The sequence below is a fragment of the Thamnophis sirtalis genome, unplaced genomic scaffold (assembly GCF_051295495.1).
Source record: "Thamnophis sirtalis isolate CommonGarterSnake01/CBP01778 unplaced genomic scaffold, rThaSir2_p1.2 scaffold_12, whole genome shotgun sequence".
NCBI classification, from domain to species: Eukaryota; Metazoa; Chordata; class Lepidosauria; order Squamata; family Natricidae; genus Thamnophis; species Thamnophis sirtalis.
The window spans coordinates 63,567,201-63,584,661 of record NW_028261392.1 but is presented as its reverse complement, the minus strand read 5'-3'; the positions used below and the strand labels follow the sequence as shown (position 1 = coordinate 63,584,661).

At 35.1% G+C, this 17,461-nt stretch overlaps 1 protein-coding gene across 1 annotated transcript in view; it reads right to left on the bottom strand.

Annotated features, from left to right (window-relative positions):
• Window positions 1-17,439, bottom strand: part of SWT1 (SWT1 RNA endoribonuclease homolog) — a 28,701-nt gene extending 11,262 nt beyond the window's left edge. The window contains exons 1-11 of the mRNA XM_087726166.1: window positions 17,165-17,439; window positions 12,766-12,838; window positions 9,443-9,498; window positions 7,886-8,639; window positions 7,247-7,306; window positions 6,037-6,166; window positions 5,816-5,914; window positions 3,613-3,801; window positions 2,387-2,480; window positions 951-1,082; window positions 537-553 (exon numbers count right to left, since the gene is read on the bottom strand). Of these exons, the coding sequence (XP_087582292.1) occupies window positions 537-553; window positions 951-1,082; window positions 2,387-2,480; window positions 3,613-3,801; window positions 5,816-5,914; window positions 6,037-6,166; window positions 7,247-7,306; window positions 7,886-8,639; window positions 9,443-9,498; window positions 12,766-12,822 (1,588 nt within the window). The 5' untranslated portion in view covers window positions 12,823-12,838; window positions 17,165-17,439. The remainder of the gene's footprint in view (window positions 1-536; window positions 554-950; window positions 1,083-2,386; window positions 2,481-3,612; window positions 3,802-5,815; window positions 5,915-6,036; window positions 6,167-7,246; window positions 7,307-7,885; window positions 8,640-9,442; window positions 9,499-12,765; window positions 12,839-17,164) is intronic.
• Window positions 17,440-17,461: the final 22 nt, after the last annotated feature.

The window sequence follows — 17,461 nt, the reverse complement described above, 5'->3', positions numbered from 1 at the left end:
TTAGGTATAAACATTATGAGGCCATAAGCATCCTTTGTACCTGAGAATAGATCCATGTTGTAAAAGGAGGTGCAGGTTGGTGCTTTGCTCAGACTGTTTTCTATGTCAACACAACTTTTTCGTTTGAAAACTGAAGCACTTCCTAATCCTGTTGGATAATACCCTGATAATCACAGTGCCCAAGGTCTTCCAAATTGAAATTAGAATTAGAATTCTTTATTGGCCAAGTGTGATTAGACATACTAGGAATTTATCTCTGTGCATAAGCTCTCAGTGAATATACAACAATAGTGATAGATCATTATCACAGAAAACTGCTATATTCAAATAATCTCTGATAATTTTCCTATTTGCATATCAAAACCCTTCAGTAGTTCCTTAACTTAACTGAGGAACTATACTGACCTCAAAATATAAATTATTTCTCCAACTAATTCATTGCAACTAGTCTGATAAACTTGCAACGTTTTCCCCCTATACTTAACAACTACCATTTCTTTAGTCCCTAACAGTCATTTAGAATAGTGCTCCACAACCCTTCCAGCTTTGTGGACTGGCAGCGGAAGGGGAGGGTTAAAGGGATGGTTCCCGCCATTCATCCGCCATTTCCGCAGCTTGATTCTGAATGGGTCATAGCCCGGGGGGGGAGGGGTTGGGGATCCTTAATTTAGAGGCACAAAAACATTAAATCAATTAACTCAATAATTTTCATCCAGCTGGAAGTAGATTTTAACATGGCATATACTTTAGGATAATGTTGGCATTTCATCAGTGATGATTAAAATGATTTTATGACTTTTGTAAAGCTATTTTTTCAGTTTTAGATTGCAAAATCTTACATTTACCCGGAAATAAACCACACAGAATTCAGAAGCACTTACTCAATTGTCTTGTAAGGCAGTAATGTCATGCAAATTTATAAAATAAAGAAAAACCAACCTTTTCCCCACTTGTTATTGGCAGTATCTTCACTAATAATTGTGCCCTTTGGAGTCATTTCCTGGAATGCAACAACCAAATCTGCTTTACTATATGCCTTTATTTCACTCACTAGGGCTTTGTTGCACAAATTTTTATCATCCCTATTAAATAAATACAAATAAACACACCTAGTTTTGCTTTCCTGGGAAAAGGAAGACAATTCAATGTATCCATAACACTGAGCGATATGATGAATATGATTTTGGGTTAGATGATTGAACATTAAATACATATAATCAATGAACTATGACTTAAAATATCTTATCTCTGTGTTACATGAGCTGGTGAATCCCTCAATACCTGTATGAAGCCATTTTAAAATAAACTTTCCACAAGCAATTGTGGAAGTTGAACTTGCAAAATTCTGTTTTCAAAGAGTTAGAATTCTGGAGGCTCTAATTGAAAAAAAAACATCTCCCCCTTTACTTAGAATCCCCCTGAATTCCTACATAAGCGTATGTTTGGATTGTCTGAAACAGCAATATAGTACTTGCTCTTCAGTGAAATGAAAGACAACAGTTCTAAAACAAAGTATTATTTCTAACAACAATCTTCTAACTTCTTTGTCTGAGGAATAGTCATCTCCAATTAAAAAGTGTATATGATGACAAATTTGCCATTATATGACACCAATCTACATACTGGTAGTCCTTGACTTGCCACCATAATTACAGCCAGAATTTTCATTCCTAAGGCAATTGTTAAGCAAATAATTACAGTTAAGTGACTCACATAGTTGATGTTGCTTGTCGGAAGCCAATGGAGAAGGCAACAACTGGCAATCTCATGACTCTGGGATACTGTAAATGTCATAAATACATGCTGCTCTCCAAGCACCCAAATTTTGACTATGAGATCATGGAGATGTTACCATGGGTATAATAAGTGCGAGGAGCAATCATGGGTCACTTTTTCTTCAGTGCCATTATCTTTGAATCAGTGGTGGGTTCTGGCAAAGACTACTGCTGGTTTGCTCAGGGATGCGCTGTGTGTGTACGTGCTTGAAGCGTGCCATGCACGCATGTGCAATACAACTAAAATTGCTCTGCACGTAAACAAAAAACAAGATGTCAGCGCTTATGGCGCTGCCAGGAGAACCAGTTCAGGGATGTGGCAGGCCTGGGTCGCTGCCAATTCCAACGACCCAGGCCACCAAGCTACTACCAGTTCAGCCGAACCGATCCAAACTGGTAGGAACCCACCACTGCTTTGAATGGTTGTTAAATGACTAGCTGTGAGTTGAGGACTACCTGTAGGTACCAAGGTGTTTTTAAAAGGGGATAGTGCTGAGAAAAGTCAGTAACTGCATTACTTTTTTTGAAAAATGTATTTAAAATGATTGAGCCCTTATTGCCCTGTCAATGAAATTTAGATCCTCCATTGGAAAGCTACACCAAAAACGTACGTCAGCAAGATTACTTCAGCTTGAGGATAGAGATTCTGATACTGAAGGCAGCATTGTAACACACGATCATCATTGTTCTCAGTACTGAAACTTTCTGAAAATTTAGAAACAAGAGATTATAGTGTCATGTTCTAAAAGAGTTGGCTGATAAACAAACAGCAATAGCACATCAAGAGGCAAGAAAAATATTTTATATTTATGGCATTCTTCATTTACAATTATACTGATTGAGCTCTGTCTTGCGAATAATGTAACATAATGTAACGTTACACAATGTAGTACAAGAGTGAAGCACCAATACTCAGAAGGAAACACTACTCAAAGGAGAACACAAACTTGACCAGAATAGAGGTTACCTTCTCAATTAATTGCACCAATTATAGGGGTGATTATGATTATTATATTGTATTTGAAACATACAGCAGCTCATTTTGATGACTAAGTCATGATTCACAATAATAACAGACAAAATTAAAACCATTACACAAAACCCAGATTGCGTAACACTATTATAGAGCCGAGGTGGCGCAGTGGTTAAATGCAGCACTGCAGGCTACTTCAGCTGGCTGCAGTTCTGCAGTTGGGCTGTTCCAATCTCACCGGCTCAGGGTTGACTCAGCCTTCCATCCTTCCGAGGTGGGTAAAATGAGGACCCGGATTGTTGTTGGGGGCAATATGCTGACTCTGTAAACCGCTTAGAGAGGGCTGAAAGCCCTATGAAGCGGTATATAAGTCTAACTGCTATTGCTAACTGCTATTAAGAAATGGTCATATGATCCCCTTTTGCAACCTTCTGACAAACAAAATCAATAGGGAAGCCAGATTCTGGCTGTTTCTTAAGTCTTTGGCACCCACAAACATTCTTAGGAGGAAATTATAGTAGGTCTAGAAAACTAATCCTTTAATTTGAGTCTTTCCTTGCACCTTCTGGTCGATGGGGAGAATTAATCATTGTGTAGATGTATCCATACATCACAATTAGGAAGGTGGGTGGCCAAGGGATGGTCTTGGGAATTGCATCACTGACTTCATAGCAAGCAGCAAATATTTGGCATTATTTTAGACAAGAGAAAGAAAGAGGCATTAAAAAAACCATCTTCAATATTTTCATTTCTGATGGAATAATTTCTGTTGGAATGGGGTTTATTACCAAGTAGTGCACTTATTGAAGGTTTCAGAGATTTAAGAATAAGAATAAAATTGTGACCAGTTCTACAATGACTTACGTGTTTTTTGAGAAGCAAGCTGCATGGATTGACCCCACAACTTTGGATCTTGATTTTTCAGGCAAGTATAGATGAAGTGAACTGCAGGGATTGCTTTTTGACTAACGTTTGCCAATATCTTCCCCCGCTTTAAGTTGTCCAATTCTTGCAGAACTACCCAGGGAATTAATAGCAAAAATCTGCCTATGCCTAATTAGGAGAAAAATAACATTTTTATCAAAAATTATCAAAGTTCTTAAAAGAAAAAAAATGCATTTGTGAAATCCATGCGGTTGCATCTCAATATTCCTATGCAAAATATTCCCTTAATCCTCGTTTTCTATATTTATTCTCTAATTTCCAAATCCCTGTCTTATCTGTTGATTCCCATAATTATAACTTCCAGAGAAATGGGGGGGGGGGGGAACTGTTTTGCTTCAAAATATTTTTGTGTGTGTTTATGGATTTATTTATGTTTTGATAGTTGCCAGATGCTTTATGTTTCCTTTAAAGCCTGGAAACAAAATGAAAGCAAACTAACAGGTAATCATTATACTTAAAACAATCTTCCTCAGATACAAAGCCAAATAGATGAAAAAATTAGCATCATGAATATGAATATATAATTTAGAAAAAATTGGTGAGGCATCTTATCATTCATAGGAGCCAAGGTGGCGCAGTGGTTAAATGCAGCACTGCAGGCTACTGCTAGATCAGCAGGTCAGCGGTTCAAATCTCACCGGCTCAGGGTTGACTCAGCCTTCCATCCTTCCGAGGTGGGTAAAATGAGGACCCAGATTGTTGGGGGCAATATGCTGACTCTCTGTAAACCGCTTAGAGAGGCCTGAAAGGCCTATGAAGCGGTATATAAGTCTAAGTCTACTGCTATTCTCAATTTTGTCTACTGTTAAATTTCCTATATTCAATTCAAAAGTCAGGCCACTGTAAGATTTTGCTAAATTAGATTTTTAACTAGTTCAGTAATCTATTACTTCTCTTTATTTTTACCAAAAATAAAAACTAACTTTCTTAACTGTTAAATAAATGCACTTACACTGATTATTTTCAATCCAGGAAGAATAATGTTATGACCAGAAATTACAAGTTTTCCACAACCCAGCGTCTTTCTTACAGTTCATTTAGTGAACGTTCAAAATTACGACGGCACTGAAAAAAGTGATTTATGATCGTTTTTCAGAGTTACCACCTTTACAGCATCCCCATGATCATGTGATCAAAATTATGATGCTTGGCAACTGGTTCATATTTATCACCATTGCAGTGTGCCAGGGTTAAGTGATCACTTTTTGAGGCTTTCTGACAAGCAAAGTCAAAGGGGTAGCCAGATTCACTTAACAGGCGGGTTAGTAAATTATCAACTGTGGCAAGGAAGGTCGTAAGATGAGGCAAAACTAACTTAACAAATGTCTCACTTAACAGAAATTTTGGGCTCAACTGTGATTATAAGTCAAAGACTACCTGTATTAGCATATAATTCCCATTGCTAAGATGACACTGATAATGATTATGAGGGGATGAAAGTTAAAGTATTTCTTGACTACAAGATCGCAGAGCGTTTACAGAATGAGCTTTGCAATATTATTTGTGCAAGTCCTGATTTACTTTGCTTGGCATACAACAGGTGGAAATGTCTGTATGGGGACCTGCAAATTACCAGAGGAAGTTCTGATAAGCAGCTCCACAAGCCTTCCAAATGACATGCCTGTTTTCAATGTTTTGAAGAGGGCTGATCCTAACAAGCTTTATGAAACTTGTTTTAAATGACTGCACAATTGTTTGTTGAATCATAATACACAATAGATATTCTCCAAGCATGTGAGGCACTTAGTAAGCATGCTGTTATGAAAGTAAGGCAATAAAAAAAGCTAGCTCTTTTTGTTTGAAATCAAACTGATCCACCATCTTTTAACTTTGAGCGATGTCTGCTACTTCAGTACATTTTGTACCATGAGTGGTCAATAAGGAAGATAATAAAATTCACAGCTGCTTACACCGTATCATGTTATATTGCTTTATTAAAGGTAATTTAAAAGGAAAAAAAAAGTCTAAAGTTGTTCATGAAATGAAACTGTCTGCCATAATATTTGGGGCTGAAGTTTAGTTTTCAGATGTGAAAAAAGATGTGGCAGGTAATAGTGAAGCAACATATTTCAGGTAAGATGTACTTGATCAAGGCTTGTTACCGAGATAAATCCGCACATACCTGGGATATTTGCATTCTTCAAAGATTTGATGAATGTCAAATGGCTGATCATTATATTAGTATCAATCACAATCAAAGTATTCAACCCAGAGAATATATCTATTAGAAAAGAAGAAGAAAAATATAATTCAATAAGCGGCTTTATCTTTCATTTATTTTCTTCTTCCCATTGCCCCGTTAACGGAGAAGCAGCAGAAAACACCTGACACAGGTAAGCTTACTAGAGGATATATGTGATTCATCGTCTGCAAGATCTATTTCCATGCAAGTTAACTCTCCACACGCCTGCACGACAGGCAGATCCATCTTCTTCTCAATGCGAGCTGCATGCAAGTCTTCTACAATCTGCATCTACAAAAATAATTGTAAAATCATGAGTTGAAATCTTAAGCAGGAGATAAGGAAGCACTCCCAGTTCTTGCTGTTTTCCTTCTCTCTATGACTGTCTATCCACTGCTCCAAGTGTTTGGGTGGGTAGGAGAGAGGGAAGATACTACTCCTTGTCTTACTCTTTCCATCTAGGTTGCAGATGAATATGATACAGAAGGGAAAACAAATGTATAATACTAATGACAATGAGTAAAAATTGTTCTCATTGAAAAGATTTTTTCTCAAAGGTCTAACAAACCTGCATGAAACCTGTCTATATATCTTGATTCATTGAGGTAAGCATACTTTCTTTTCCCTAATTTTCATTTCCCTATCCACAAATTCTAATTTGCACACATTTAAGAAGGGAATTAGCCAATTCAAATCCTGATTCTGTTTGACTGGAATCAAACTATTACAATTTCTCTTAACTCTGTATTATTTATATTGTTTAAATAAACATGGTGACAAGAACTCCTACAGGTTTCACTATCAAGTTCAAAATGTTATGTTGGGACTTTTTGTCCATTTTCTATCTAGCTTCTGATAGAAGTATGAACAAGTATGTTCATTCTTCATTAGTTTTAGATACTGTACCTTGACCAATGAATATGTTCAGTCCCCATTAGGCTACAGCACTTTTGGATTCCTCCCAGTTATCCATTCCACCCTCCCACTTCACACCGAGGTACATATATTTCTGGGAACGTCTGCAATGATCTCATGAGAGGTATAGATTTTCATGCATTTCTTCTGGAAATTTTAATTTGCTTCTGCTATCGCTGCTTTTATTGTTTACATGCTTTATATTTTTATATACTGTTTCCATTTTAAAGCTTTAATTGTGATTATAAAGTAGATGCAATCACTCAAGGTTTAGGTAATAAAAATCCAGTCTCTAAGTATGTGTTATTGGCATATGTATATTAGAATGGATGAGAACAAACAGAATCAATATGATTAAAAACAAAACAAAAAAGAAAAGAAAAAACAACAATATAAACTTTGGCTAGTATGAACTAAAAACAGCATTTAGGGAATGCTGATAAAACAATCTCTAACCTCTTGGTCCACATCTGTATTTTCGATGTTTTCAAGGGAAGAACATGAGGATTTGGAACTCTGTAACAAAGATATATATATGTCCATAGCTGTTAATTTTACAGTTAGAATTTTACTTGGAATCTGAAACAATTTTGAAAGGAAGAAAAATAATGCCAGAGAAACTAGGTAAACTTTATTACACTTTTAGAAAATGTTTTTGGTTTTTCCTTTCATGTTTTAAATTATTGAAGTATTATTCATTTCTTCTCATATTTAGCCCACACTAGTCTGCATGCATTTCTCCTTCAAAATTTGTCTTTATCCATCACATCTAAGCAGCCCTAGGCCTAACTTAATCTGCTTTCCAATATTTACTACAGTATACATCCTCTGCTCAATGAGTCTTTGTTATATTTGGTCAATCTGAATTTCAGTAGTGTTTGGAAGTTAGGATCTTCCTCATTGGTTTATGAAGGGAAAGAATGAACACCTTTTATTGATACACTGTCTAAGCAAAAACTCCTTGACTATTTAAGGAGCCATTCCCTATATTCTTACATTATCAGCCCAAGAAAATTATTTAAAAACCCATAAGAGATCTCAACTAAAGCAAAACTACCACTTCATATCTCATGATATATATATTTTTTACTTTACCCAACTTGAATGAAACGTGACTGGTTCAAATTTATTTCCTTGAATCCTTGAATTACAAATATCCGTCTCTGAACCAGTAGGTGTTGGTTCTTCATTTTTATACTTCCAACATTTGGGCAGCTTTGCCAGGTGATATGAGAGTGTGCATTTGACTTCTTTACCATTTTTGCTGGAAAGTTCTAAAGAAAGACGCTTCTCCTTTTCAAGAGTATCTTTTTTGGAAGCCTGCATATGCACTTTAGAATCTGTGACAGTAAAAGGTAAATCTGGAACGTGCTGGGTTTTGGTACAGTTCATTTTCGGGGTGAATTCGTTCAATCTTAGTGTTTTTTTCTTATGAAGGAATGAACTTTCTGCTGGTCTCGTGGTTTCCTTGAATTCCTCCATTATATGCTTTAGAATTACTTTTTTAAACTTGGTGCTCTCCATTTTATCTTTTTTTTTATCCTTCTCTTTGATGTTTATGATTCCCAAATCGTGTGACAGCTTCCTCCTTTTTTTGTCATCAGGATCACTGCCACTGATGCCAGACTGTTCTTTACGAGAGAAGACAACTATAGGCTCCATAATGCTTCTTTTCTCACCAAGATTAGCCGTGGCTTTAAATTGCATGGTGATCTTTTTACGCTCTTCAAGAGGTATTAAAGCACTATTAATGGGTTGAGAGTCTTTTGATATCTTTGCTTCGAGTCCTGTACTAGAATTTTTGAGATCGAAACTCATTTTTGCTTTCACATATCCAGCACCACTCACTCTGTGAAAACATCATTAAAAATCACTTTAAAGAAAGTTAAGACTGTGGAAGGTAAACTGTGGATTTTTAAAATTATAACCCAATCTTTTATTTAACAGGAAATGTTAAGAGAAAAACCTGAACTTATCAATATATTAAAGATAGAAATAGAAAATATGACAGATACCTTGTTATAAAATTATTAGTCCCCTCAAAATGAAATACTTAATCTAATTCTAAAAATTAATTCTAAATTAGAAGCATCCTCCAGTTATTCTAAACTATAATCCCATATGACAGTTTGATCTTATAAGAACTAAAACTGAAAACTTCCAAAGAATATCATGTTGCTACATTAGAAATAAGAATTCTCATTTGTAACTTACAAATGACATAAGTATTATCATATAGCTGAGGATATGCAATGGATGCCTATTTCTATTAGCCATGGTATCTAGAAAGAGCATTCCATAGGTTATTTTCTTTGCTTATGGCAACATAGTAACACAATCTCAAATATAATAAGGTTACAAATAAAACAAAAAATAGTAGGAAATTTTCTCTAATAATGGAACAATAGTACAAGTAAAGTTGTTAGACAAAGTAATAAAAGAAAGAGTTATAAAATTGGTGCATTGGGGATTATTACAAGAGTATCATTTTCTCCATAATTTAACTGATTAAAAGTGAGGCAACTAATATGATTCAATCAAAGATTCCAAATTGATCAACAGATTTCAAACAGTGTTTGCACTGCAGCCCATTTAGATTTTTCAACCTCCAAAATATCAAGTTTCATTCCTCCTATCAAAGAAAAATATTACCTTTGGTCCAGCTGTTCTTTTGCATGTCTGTTCCCAATTTCTGCTGATTCTGGTTTCTGAAAGAATAAGAAATATTTATTTATAAGCATGTGTGTTTTCTTATATTAAACAAATAATATTTCACAATAGGGAGAGCAAAATTGTATGGAATTTCACTATATTGTATGCATCATTCTTTTCTCAAAGTCGGGTACAGGATACAATATCTGAGTTAGATTATTATTGCTTTTATAATCTTCTCTTTCACTTTGTTTTTACTGTACCATATTAACAGTAATATCCATTAATCTCCATGGGCCTGCACATACCATTTCATAAAATTTCCATTAAGATTCAACAATGACGTCTTGATCATTGTTTATTATATTATTCTAGATATGTTTTGGTAACTATTTCTTGGCACAATCTGCGTTTGTGATATCAATTCCTGCGGACGTTCTGTGTATGGTAGGAAAAAAAGTACTATTTTGTAGCCTAAACACTGAGCAAGAGTCTTCTAATCTTGCTGTCCTTGAGTTTCTGCAAAAGCTTAACTAGTATGACTCACTGTTGCAATTTAACATTAAAACCCTAAGTTTCCCTAAGTTTGATACTCGAGTGTTAGATCAAATGTTTCATGGTGTTCCTATAGTAGGCATAAACATACTGCTTCAAGCAGTTAGTCTTTTTTGTTTTGTCAAGTGCCAGGGAAGTCATCAGATTCCCAGGTATTTGGTGGTGTGTGTGTGTGTGTGATCTAGAGACAATAAGCATACCAGTGAATAAAGGGATTTTAAGCTTTATTATTAACTCAAGCAAACAGATTTAAAAGTATAACATAAAAAGTATACGTACCAAGTAGGATGACTCTCCAATCTCTTACAAGCTGCCAGGAGCTTCTTAATAATGACTGCAGAGATAACTAAGGGGTGGCAAATTTCCGCAGTACCCAATACAAAGTTCTGTGCAGAAGCTTTCAATAAACAACACTGATCCCAAGGTTTTTATCAAAACTTGGCCAGGAGACTGCAAAACCTGACCTTGACTAGGGATGGAAAGCAAGAATCTTTCATAGTGAGAAAATCTTTGAAGCTAGCCTATGTCAAGCTCCCCCGCTTTCTCCTTTATTCAGCAGCAAGAGTAAAAAGAACCAAGCATGCTTGCTCAGAAAAAAACTACAAAATTCTAGGCTTTTCTTAATATGAAGGAGAAATCAAAACTTCTTGAAATTACAATGGCTTCTCCATTGCCACTACAAACTGCTGCTTTGCAAATTTTGCATTTGTTATGAACAAAAGTTCATCAGCACTCAAAAGTAATTTTCAATTCTTCTGACTTTCCACATTTGCTCTATTCTATACACCTATTTATATCATGAACCCATCATGGGAAATAGAAAAATTATATGCTTATGATTGATTTTTTTTAACCTATTTGGCTTTATAAACTTCCTCTCCTTGGTACAATCTAAGAACCTAATGATACTTTCCTTGTATTTTTATTGAAGCGTACTAAAAAAATAAGATTGTCGATTGTCGGCTTGGGGAAAATTGAAGAGGGTGGACATGTCAAAACAAAGAAAAGGGAGAAGGCAGGAATAGAGAAGTGGGACAAAAGACTTACTAGGAAAAAATCAGACTAGAAATTGTTATATGGGAAAATATAAAGCTAAGATAAGAGTTTTATTCCTAAATATGACAATAAAATGGAGTTGCTAACTGACTGAATATGATAATGGAAAGATAATTAAATAAAGGTTAAAACATATGGAATATGGACAAATATGAAACTGATATGGGGAGATTGTAAAGCAGAGGTTTGTGATTCACTTTTATACATGATAATTAAACTGAGTTGCTAATTGATTGAATATGACAATAGAAGGACAATTAAGCATGGGTTAAAATATATGAAACATGGACATATATAGAACTTTTAAGATGATGAACAAAGTGAGATGTGTACTATTTCTTATTCTATATAGTAGATTAAGGGAATTGTAATGAACACTGAACAGTAAGGATTGCCATTTATAGACAATTAAGGGTAATCTAAAACAGGATATGGGAAAAGGGAATATGAAATATACTATTGAGATTTAAAGACAGAATTACAAAGTAGGGGCATGTAAGGATGTATAATTATATAAACATAGTGATGAGAATAGCTGGGAATTGTAACCAGGTCTATATCTCGCCCAAAATTAGGCAGGTTGGGGGGGGGGGGTTAAAAGTATGACGATATATGTATACTTTTTTGTTCTCTTTTTTTTAAAAAAAGGAGGAAGATATTTATTAAAATTAAATATGTATATTGAAAAGGAATTATAAATACCATCAACATAAAATGGAGCTCGCTTAGAAGCTGAAATACACCAAGTAAATGAGATGAAGAGTGTGAAGTAGAGAAGGGAGGTAAGGGAAGAAGAGAGGGATAGGAGAGAGGGCAGGGGGGAAGAGGAGGAGAGAAAGGAGGAGTGGAAAGGGGAGAGGAGAAGGAGAGAGGAAGGGGAAGTAGAGAAGAGAAGGGTGACAGAGGGAAGAAAGGAGGTAGGGAGGGGGAAGAGAGAGGAAGAAGAAAGTGATGGATAAGGTACAAATATGGTGTATGGAAAGCAGAAGAACCAATAATTGTTTTTGGGAGTTGATGGTAAGATGAATTGATGTAAACATTTAATAATACAATATGATGTTAGCTATGTAATAGTATACATGTGGTTATATGTTATGAAAATGAAAAAATAAAAAACTTTATATACAAGACTGAATATTATCATTAATCACTGATCAGATACAATATCATTAATCATTGATCATGTACCATTCACGGTGCCATTCTAGTGTTTTCCTTTTTTTTAATGCAATGACAACTCTAATCATTATTATTTATTAAATTTATTTTCTCTTTATCTCATTGTCACACAAATCTGGATGACTTACAATCCAATAAAATCATAGTATCAAAGACTGAAACAGCAAACAATAAATACCTTAATAAGAAACAGTAAGGCAGCAGGGAATATACAATAAAGTGGGGGTCAGATCTTCTATTAATCCAGTAATCACCTCTACGTTAACACACCTTCTCTGGGCCCCCGGCCAACGGATAAAACCAGGTGTAAGACTTTTACAAAGGGTCAAGAGAGTGAGAGCAGATCTCACTTTGAGGGGAATGAAGTTCCTCATGGCAGCTTCCATTGCAGAAAAGGCTCTTCTGGAACCAAATTCCTTGGTTGACAGGATCCATAGCATGCCCCTTCTCCCGGCAGAAGTGGGGCGGGCCAACCCCACTGGGATTGAGACAGTTCCTCCGCTAATATAAAGGTAATAGCTACAGTTTCTTACCTTTTTATCCAAGATGTCATCCTTTTGACTGGATTTCTTTTTGTGTTTTTTTGACATGCTTAGGTCTGAAAATCTGGAAAAAAAAGTGCTACAGTCTTAATTACAAGTATATTTAAATTCTGTCTATGGAGATTCTCGGTCATCCAGGTTATGGTGGTCCCAAAGGTGCTTTTTCAAGAGGCAAGTGGACTTTCTGGTTTTTCTTTGAAGACGCTTCGTTTCTCATCCAAGAAGTCCAGTTGTCTCTTGAAAAAGCACCTTTGGGACCAAGTATGTTTAGATATTTTCCCAAGCAGTTATGTAAAGTACAAAAGCTCCATATAGGTTGGAGATTCCTAATTTAAGCAGTGAATACTGTACTGAAATATCTCTGACTTTTATCTTAGATTTAATTTGAAATTTAGTGTAATACAAATGAATCGATGACAGATTACAAGGAAAGGAGGTGGTGGAGAGAAAACAAGGATATAATCTTTCGTATGCTCATGTGTTAGTTACATGATATATATTATTACTTAGTAAATGGATTACAGTCAATGTTAGATTTATCAGGAATCATTTCAAAAGACAACATATTTGTTAAATAATGGATGAGGGCTTGCTCCTGTAATTCTTTTCTAAAATTGTGTTTAGTTTGTAATAAAAAAAATAGTGCTGTCCATTTCCCTTAAATCTTCCCTTCTTTAAAGAATTTATTTGTGCATCATAAATATGTGAATGTAAAAAAACTGAGTCAGCATTTTTGTAACACCTGAAGTCATGAAATGTAAAAATTATGAATCTAGATGAACTTATTTTTGGGTGATGGACATATTTTATTGAACAAACACTGAATTTGAAACAGAATTATGTACTGATTACTAAATTATGTCGTGTTGCTAAAATTTATAAATGTTTATTGACATATGACAAAGAAGAAAAGCAAGTGAAATAATGAATGATAAACTGGGCTAAAATTTTGGGCTATAATATACAAATGGACCAATGGGAAAAATATGTGGTTGAAAGGACTAAAAATTTACCTTATCTTCTAGGCTTAAGACATTTTTTTATAAATTGTGTCACTGGTATTTGTCAATAGAGAAATTGTCTAGAATGTATTTCAAATCTTTGCTGGAAATGTGTGAACATGAAAAGACATTTTATCATGTTTGGTGGATGTGTAAAAAAACCCAAAACATTTTGGATGAAAATATATGCTTTAATTAAAAAAGATTTTAAAGGTTAAAGTACAACTGGAACCAGAGACTTGGGGGGAGGGGGGCGCTAATGAAAAAAACAATTAGAAAAAAGATATGGGATTTTGTTTTATATATGAAAACTGCAGCAATATTACTATATGTCCCAAAGTGAAAAGAGGCTTGATGCTACCTATAGCAGAGGAGTGGTTGGTCAGAATGATGGAAGTTGCAGAAATGGCTACATTAACTGCTTTCATTAGAGAAAAAGCAATATCAACATTTACTGTCAATTGGAAATCCCTTACACTTTTTGAATGAAACAGCAAAAAAACTTATGATTTGTGGCTTTGATGATTAGGAAAAAACTGTATAAGCAAAGAGTTTTTGTAATCATAGAGTAAGAAATAATTTTGTGATTATATTTGCTGCAAAGGAAATCAAACACTTCTATTTTCTTTTTGGACCTTTCTAACTTTTGTTTCTTTTCCTCTCTTATGCTCTTTGTTGACATTAGTTTTTAAACTTTTTGTAAAACTTTAATTAAAAAAATTATACAAAAATAGAGCAAATGATCAAACATTAAATGATAGTGTTACATGTGAAAATTGAACAACAGTTCCAGATAACATTCCACAAATGCCACAGCTATGGGTTACATTACTCCCTTTCCCAGCTGCATTTTTATGTTCCTTAAAACTTGCAAGTGTATTCAACTATTTTCTGAATACAGTTTTGCTTACTTCACCAGTAGATTAGATTTTGTACATTAAATGAAAAATTGCTTTGGCTAAAAAAAAAAAAACATGGTTTACTGAACTTCAAAAGGAGGCATGGATGGTGCCATGCTGAAATGCTAATACCATGAAAACATTACAATGTTGCAATTTAAAAGGAAACCAACATGTAAATCTTTTTTAAGCTGCTTTAGTCTTGACCTGTAAAGTTTCTACTATTTATGCTTCTATGTGTGGTGTTATACTAGGTAAAGGCTCCCCTGGCGCATATGTGCTAGTCGTTCCTGACTCTAGAGGGCGGTGCTCATCTCCATTACAAAGCCGAAGAGCCAGCGCTGTCCGAAGACGTCTCCGTGGTCATGTGGCTGGCATGACTAAACGCCGAAGGCGCGCGGAACACTGTTACTTCCCACCAAAGGTGTTTCCTATTTTTCTACTTGCATTTTTACATGCTTAGGTTGGCAGAAGCTAGAACAAGTCACGGGAGCTCACTCCGTTACGCGGTGCTAGGGATTCGAACGCGGACCTTTCTGATCAACAAGCTCAGTGTCTTAGCCACTGAGCCACCGTGTCCCTAAAATTATACTAGGAGGGGGAAATTAAAAATTAAAATTATACTAGGGGGGGAATTAAAAAGTAAAATTATACTAGGTGGGGGGAAATTAAAAAGTAAAATTATACTAGGTGGGGGAAATTAAAAACTAAAATTCTACTAGGTGGGGGAAATTAAAAACTAAAATTATACTAGGAGGGGGAAATTAAAAACTAAAATTATACTAGATGGGGGAATTAAAAACTAAAATTATACTAGGTGGGGGGAAATTAAAAACTAAAATTCTATAGATGGGGGAAATTAAAAACTAAAATTATACTAGGAGGGGGGAAATTAAAACTAAAATTATACTAGATAGGGGAATTAAAAACTAAAATTATACTAGGAGGGGGGAAATTAAAAACTAAAATTATACTAGGTGGGGGGAAATTAAAAACTAAAATTATACTAGGAGGGGGGTTATTAAAAACTAAAATTATACTAGGAGGGGGGAAATTAAAAACTAAAATTATACTAGATAGGGGAATTAAAAACTAAAATTATACTAGGAGGGGGGTTATTAAAAACTAAAATTATACTAGGAGGGGGGAAATTAAAAACTAAAATTATACTAGGAGGGGGGAAATTAAAAACTAAAATTATACTAGGAGGGGGGTTATTAAAAACTAAAATTATACTAGGAGGGGGGAAATTAAAAACTAAAATTATACTAGATAGGGGAATTAAAAACTAAAATTATACTAGGAGGGGGGTTATTAAAAACTAAAATTATACTAGGAGGGGGGAAATTAAAAACTAAAATTATACTAGATAGGGGAATTAAAAACTAAAATTATACTAGGTGGGGGGGAAATTAAAAACTAAAATTATACTAGGTGGGGGGAAATTAAAAACTAAAATTATACTAGGAGGGGGGTTATTAAAAACTAAAATTATACTAGGAGGGGGAAAATTAAAAACTAAAATTCTACTAGATGGGGGGAAATTAAAAATTAGAATTATACTAGGTGGGGGGAAATTAAAAATTAGAATTATACTAGGTGGGGGGAAATTAAAAACTAAAATTATACTAGGTGGGAGAAATTAAAAAACTAAAATTATACTAGGAGGGGGAACATTAAAAACTAAAATTATACTAGGTGGGGGGAAATTAAAAACTAAAATTATACTAGGAGGGGGAAAATTAAAAACTAAAATTCTACTAGATGGGGGGAAATTAAAAATTAGAATTATACTAGGTGGGGGGAAATTAAAAATTAGAATTATACTAGGTGGGGGGAAATTAAAAACTAAAATTATACTAGGTGGGAGAAATTAAAAAACTAAAATTATACTAGGAGGGGGAACATTAAAAACTAAAATTATACTAGGAGGGGGAAAATTAAAAATTAGAATTATACTAGGAGGGGAGGAATTAAAAACTAAAATTATACTAGGTGGGGGAGAAATTAAAAACTAAAATTATACTAGGGGGGGGGGAAATTATACTAGGAGGGGAAAATTAGTGGACATTAATGCTTTCTTACCATGACTGTGGACGTTTCCTCTTTCTTTTTTTAATAGCTATTCAAAGTAAAAGAGCAAATATCCTCAGTCTTTGTTCAAATGGATAAAGTAGTACTGGAAAGGGATGCCAATAAAAGATCACCGCAACTAGTTTAGTATCCCAGTGGGGCCAAACCGATTTTACCACAGCCAGAAGGGGAAGGGCTGGTTTTCCTCAGCCCTCAGTTCCGCTGTAAAATCCATTTTAAAATACTTTTTTCCCCCCTCCTGTTTCGTGCGCTTGTCAACTTAAACCCCACGCAGGCTGTCAGTAAACGGGCACCCTCCCCGTCGTTCAACCAAGCCTCGCTTTGACTGGAGTCCGTTAAAGAAACGGATTCAAACGACACCCGTGTCAAAACACTATAACTGAAACTTAACCTTACCTGGTGGCTTTTTTGAGGGAAGTTGAGGCGACTTTAACACGCGCAACACTCGAGTCAAGATTCCCAGGAGCGCCACAACCTTTCCAGAGGGATCATTTTTGAGCGCCTTGAAAAGGTTTCCCACCTTCCCCTCACGACTCTTTTCTGGTAATTAAAAGACACCTCAGGGCCCCAAAAAGAAAGTATCGGCCATTCGCCGAGGCTTGTTTTCCTCTGACGTCTCTCAGACACGCATAGACTTCTCCGCCCTCTTGCAATAAAAGAAAAAAAGACACCTCCCCCCCCCTCCCAGCAGCC